Source organism: Palaemon carinicauda, chromosome 22, assembly GCF_036898095.1.
Source record: "Palaemon carinicauda isolate YSFRI2023 chromosome 22, ASM3689809v2, whole genome shotgun sequence".
Classification (NCBI taxonomy): Eukaryota; Metazoa; Arthropoda; class Malacostraca; order Decapoda; family Palaemonidae; genus Palaemon; species Palaemon carinicauda.
This window is the reverse complement of record NC_090746.1, coordinates 105,234,254-105,240,607: the sequence shown is the minus strand read 5'-3', so window position 1 is coordinate 105,240,607 and position 6,354 is coordinate 105,234,254. Positions and strand designations below refer to the sequence as shown.

Genomic DNA, 6,354 nt, shown 5'->3' with positions numbered 1-6,354 from the left:
TCTGTCTTTCTTCAATTTATTCTAAGCCCCACCTCCTGTGATATTTCATGCATTCTGAAAGGAAAAAGGGCGGCAACGTGTTACGCTAGCGCCCGGGAGGAGAGGAGAGGAGAGGAGGGAGGGGGAGAAGGCTTAGTGCTGCATGCAGATGTGACGGGTGGTGACAGAAGTTGAGAGAGAGAGAGAGAGAGAGAGAGAGAGAGAGAGAGAGAGAGAGAGAGAGAGAGAGTGCGCAATGGAAACTTCTAGATCAATCCATAAGGATTCGAAAGATTACGCTGAGGAGTAGAGGAGGTAAGGTGGGATAAGAAGGGAAACAAGTCAGAAGCTTCTAGAAGGATGTGGAGGGCGAGAGATTCAGGGAAGAGAGGACACTGCATAATGATGTGTGCGTGAGCCAGGGTTTAAACTCGAACATGTGTCATGTGGCACTGGCTATTACCGTAATTGTTGCTGCTTTTTACCTCAAATTACCTTAAAAGTTTTTTCCAATTTCATTAAATTCTAAGTTAGTAAGACGGAAATTTCCTTGATATTACCTTGAAACCACTAAAATTTACCTCAAATGAAGGTAATTGCCTTAAACAAATTTAAACCCTGGTGTGAGCAGCCATGGCGGTAGACGACAACGGTTATAGAGAGAGAGAGAGAGAGAGAGAGAGAGAGAGAGAGAGAGGGGGGGGGGGAGAGTCAGGAGACTGAAGAGTTGTGCATTAGTGCCCAGACGAGCGAAACGATACCAGATGAAATAGTTGAAAATGTAAGGGGTTGTGATATAGGAATGGGGAAATGTAGCGTAGGGAAAGATATAGGGACAATAAAGGAATGTAACGAAAGGAAAAATTTACGAAAGAAGAGTGAAGAGGAGCGAAAGGGTGTCATGCAATAAAGCGGTGTGAGAGGAGAATTTTAAGTGCAGGACGTAGAGGCGAAGGCGAACGACAGACAAAGCGGAACCAATGAATGGGAGGGAGGGAGGGAGTACGGTGTCTGGGGAGGGAGGGAGAGAGTACGGTGTCCGGGGAGGGAGGGAGGGAGGCAGGGATTTGAGAGGGGGAGGGGAGGACACAGCATTCTGCCCTAACTTACATAATAATATATTAGACATTGGGATATTTTAAGATGAAAGAAAGTTTTTTTTTCTAGCTTAAGCACGAGAGAAGCTGAAGGAAATTAGCAATTTAGATTGAGAGAAAGGATACTTTACACTTCCTTAATTAATTGGGTTTGCGTAAAGAAGGATAGGGCTCCGTGTGGGATAGGATAGGGAAATGGATAGCCAGGGATAAGGAATTTCTGTAGAGTGTGCTTGTGTTATCTGAGTGGAGGGGTGAGGTATGTGTGCTGTATGGGACAGGAGGGATAGGCTATCCTTACTGGATAGAGAAGGATAGGTTTTGCAGTAGGCTGTTGATTGTGAACCTGATATGTCATATCAGCGAGATAATAATGAGATGATAATGTGAACGTGATTGCTTACATCAGAGAGATGATAACGTGAAGGAGATTGGTTGTATCAGAGATATTATTATTATTATTATTATTATTATTATTATTATTATTATTTCCTAAGCTACAACCCTAGTTGAAAAAGCAGGATGCTATAAGCCCAGAGGCCCCAACAGGGAAAATAGCCTAGTGAGGAAAGGAAAAAAGGAAAACTAAAATATCTTAAGAACAGTAGCATTAAAATAGATATTTCCTATATAAACTATAAAAACTTTAACAAAACAAGAGGAAGGGATATTACAGTAGATAGAATAGTGTACCCGAGTGTACCCTCAAGCAAGAGATTGGTTATATCAGAAAGATAATAATTAGAAAGAGATTGGTCATATCAGCGTGATAATAATATGAAAAAGATTGATTATATAATGAAATTATGGTAGTTGGGAATAACATTTTTCTGTTAATTAAAGTAATAAGTTTGTGTGGGTATCGGGCAGTGAAATGAGGAGATCCCTTTGGCTATGAAAAATCTTGAGTTTGCGTGAATAATTGAATGGACAATTTGACTAGAGAATGCGGAAGAGAGAAATGGAAGGCATAATGAGGATAAGGGGAATAGATATAAGATAAAAAAGGGATAGGGAGAGGATAGTAGGTTAGGAACAGAAGCACTCAAGCAGGCATAAAAGTTAGTGAAAAGTTAGGAGCAAAGGCCTTAGATTCGCGTCTAGGTCTATGTTAGTGTAAGTGTGATTAACAGTTGTGCCGGTAGACTTAATCATAAGGTAAAGTTGTAGATTATGCAGGAGAATAAAGGAAAGATGTTAATAAATTATAAAAGAGCGGGATGGATGGATTTTAAGTGTATTTACGTTATGGTTTATCTGTGTAGCCTACAGCTGTAGTACAGTGTCTTTGTCTCTGTATTTGAATTGTCTCTTTATGTAACCTACTATGTTTTGTGTTTTCGGCTTTTATGCTCTGTTTGGTGAACTTCAAATCCTTGCTGATAATAATACCAAGAGAGAGAGAGAGAGAGAGAGAGAGAGAGAGAGAGAGAGAGAGAGAGAGAGAGAGAGAGAGAGATAGCTATCAGTTTTTATGTTCCCTAAGTCTTAAATGATACATCAAAATATTGAAACTTTCTCTATCTCTCTCTCTCTCCCTAGCTATCAGTTTTTATGTTCCCTAAGTCTTAAATGATACATCAAAATATTGAAGCTCTCTCTCTCTCTCTCTCTCTCTCTCTCTCTCTCTCTCTCTCTCTCTCTCAAAAGCGTTAGCCTGCTCTTAATATTATTATTACTGGCTAAGCTACATCCCTAGTTGAAGAACCAGGAAGCTATAAGCTCAAGGGCCCCAGCAGGGAAAATAGCCCAGTGAGAAAAGGAAATAAGGAAATGAATAAACTACAAGAGAGGTGATATTCAAAATAAATTAATATCAGTAACGGCATTAGAATAGATCTTTCATAAATAAACTATGAACTTATAAACTTAGGTCCGACTGTTCAATATACAAACATTCGCTGCAAGTTTTACTACATTTTACTACCATGCAAAACATGCAATGTATTCATAATCGGCATCACATTAAAAAACGTGTCATTTACAGATTTACAGGCTCTAACAAATATATAGAAGTTGATCACCAAAATTGACACGACATCAACCGTCATCGGTTCAAATATCGCCAAGTCGTTCCAGCTATAGGCCTAGTCTTACCACATAGAATATCACGTCATCATTTAATCATATTTTAGAATTGCATAATTCACAACATGATATTTTGTAGTAGTCTAAAAAGATGTTTATTTGTTATAATAAGTTTAACATTTTGTTAATTAAATATATATATATATATATATATATATATATATATATATATATATATATATATATATATATATATAAGAAGCACATACGAATAAATACAATCTCACAATAGAGAAAAGTTGGAGGAACCCAGGTCTAGGAAATTGGCTATTGGCGGTGCGTGTGTTGTTGACAGGGGGAGGGGGGGGTCATTCTTCGGGAGGGAGGGGGTGGGGTGGGAGGTGGCGTTGCAGTTTGGTGGCGTTTCAATTTCAGCGTTCAATTTGTACTTATTTCGTTGATTGTGTGAATGCCCTATTTTATTGTGATACTAATTATGGTACATGACACGTTTTGCATAATCTTGGATTCATTATGTATAACCTGTAATAGGTTTGAAAAAGATATTATTAAGTGTAGGCCAACGTTTTCGGTGTGTGTGTGTGTGTGTGTGTGTGTGGGCCATTTCGAATTTTTAAGGCTGCCCGGCAAATCCTCTTTAGGTTTTTACATTGACATTTTCATTTGATCAACGTAGATGTATTGATTGAATAGTTTTGGCTCGAGAGAGAGAGAGAGAGAGAGAGAGAGAGAGAGAGAGAGAGAGAGAGAGAGAGAGAGAGATATTATTATTATTATATGTTACTTCAAAAGCACTCGGACTGAAGGACCCTCTCTGGTCTTCTTCTGAATTGAGCGATATTCTCATATTATTTCGTCCGATGGAATAAGTCATTTTTTTTCCGAATTGAGCGATAGTTTCATATTGCTTCCTCCTTTGGAATGAGAGGCGCAAGTTGCAGCGTTAGTGATATATATATATATATATATATATATATATATATATATATATATATATATATATATATAATATATTTATATATATATATATATATATAGATAGATATACATATATATATATATATATATATATATATATATATATATATATATATATATATATATATATATTTATATATTTATATATATATATATATATATATATATATATATATATATAACTATATAACTATATAAAATACTTAATAACTAATTTATTTCAGTTGTTTATGACCACGCATTTAAATGTGGCCATGCCATTTCCAAGGAAATTTTCAAAATTACAGATAGGCATAGTAGTGTCAGCCAGCTGAGAATCTTGGAGTCTCCTGCTGGTGACTAGGTATATTAGTTATTAAGTATTTTATATAGTTATATAGTTATATGTATAATAAGTCTTTTATATGGTTTTATATTCCTTGATTGGTTTAATTTTAGAGCTAGTTGAGCAGTTTTTGGAAGTACATCTTCCTAACTATGTACTTGGGATGATTTTTATTAATTTTATTAATTTCACACAATGATAATTGCAGATAGGCTGAGGATGACATAAGTTATGTCGAAAGCTACCAAATAAAGATGATAGTAGCACTGACCGTTTTATTTTTACTTAAATTGCGATTCCCAAGAGGAACCCTACTATCAACTATATATATATATATATATATATATATATATATATATATATATATATATATATATATGTGTGTGTGTGTTTGTGTGTGTGTGTGTGTGTGTGTGAGTGCGCGTGTGTGTGTATAAGGGTTTCGCCCTGACCAAAAGGGCTCATCAGGTGGGTTTAGCCTACTTCCATGTTTGCAGGCTTGGTTCCCACAACCCTCCTTCCTTCCCTCCTCTTTTGCCTCACCTCAACAATGGTATTTCAGATGCCATGGAGCAAAAAGGCAGGAACAAGAGAAGCAACTTAAAATCTATTTCAGTGTTCTGGGCTTTGAACTTACTGGTTTTTACACCGCGCCAGAGGTAGCCCCCTTATACCGAAATAGGTTTCGGCAAACTTCTCTTACTCCAGCCAGCCTATCAGTAGGCAATGGTGTCCTATGACATTCAAGCCACGCAGTTAAACCGAGCTCTGCTCCCATCCCTTCAACTCTGCCTCAGAAGCCATTGGATGAACACCGCACCAAAGACGCAGCTTCCATCCCCAGCTGAACTATCTTGGGCCAAACTAAAAGGACAAGACTTCATACTAGAAGAAGCCTAGCTCGTCCCCTCTGCAGAGCCGGTCTTCTAGATTATACCCCCAGAACCAGCCAAAGGTTGGTATCCAGAGGAATAGATCTAGATATCCGACCATTTGCACACTTGACAAACGCCTTGTACTCATCCATCAAGGTACTTAGTATACTAGATTCTGCCAGGTTTCTTCCCTCTGCAGCGCCTGTTGTCCTCCAGATTATTCCAAGCGTCGTTGAAGCTTGAGAATTAAGCATTGCATCCCTTAAGCTGGGCCGTCCATCCAAGCGTCCTTCAAGCTGGGTAGTCAGTCAGGTCAAAGATCCTGAAGATATGGTCGTAGCAAAACTCCGCTAAATCTCTTTTTCCTCACAAAATAATTTGAAATTAAACTGAATAAAACTTCTATTCCTTTTTATAAAAAAGATATATTCCTTTCAATTCAAAACTGAAAAAAAATAAACATATATTTTTAGATTTTATATTTTCTTTGTATTTTTTTATCTTTTTTATTTTTTTTATTTTTTTATTTTTTATTCTTTATTTTTTTGTAGTTTTTTTTGGTTTATTTTTTATTTCTATTTTTTGTTTTTTATATTTTTTTAGATATTTTCTTATTTTTAATTTTTTAAAATTTTTTTTGGCTTTTTGTTTATTTTTTTTTATTTTTATTTATCTTTATTTTTTTCATTTATTTTTTATTTTCTACCCACGTATTTAATTACCGGTAAGTCTCCTGAGAAGTCTATCGATATGATCAGCTGCTAATTGAACCTGCCCAATGGTATCAGATGCCTCTCCAACGACCTCCTTCTCTTCCTTGTGTCCCTGGCATCCAGGTCCTCTGCTGCCTTACCTACTTTGTCTTCGTCTTCTTTTACTGACACTAACATCCTTTTGGAGATCCTTCTGTCCATCCTTCTTAACATCCTTCTCGGTCGAAATTTCTAAACTTGACCTGTTATGTCTCACTTTCCTCGTTCCAGGTCTGCTCACCTCTTTCTTCTTATCTCTCCCTTCAAGTTGCTCCTCGAGTGAAGAGATGATCTAATTT

At 36.7% G+C, this 6,354-nt stretch overlaps 1 protein-coding gene across 1 annotated transcript in view; it reads right to left on the bottom strand.

The window, feature by feature from the left end:
- Positions 1 to 6,347: 6,347 nt before the first annotated feature.
- Positions 6,348 to 6,354, bottom strand: part of LOC137616007 (uncharacterized) — a 474-nt gene continuing 467 nt past the window's right edge. Inside the window, exon 1 of the mRNA XM_068345687.1 lies at positions 6,348 to 6,354. This exon is cut by the window's right edge and continues 467 nt beyond it. Coding sequence (XP_068201788.1) covers positions 6,348 to 6,354 — 7 coding nt within the window.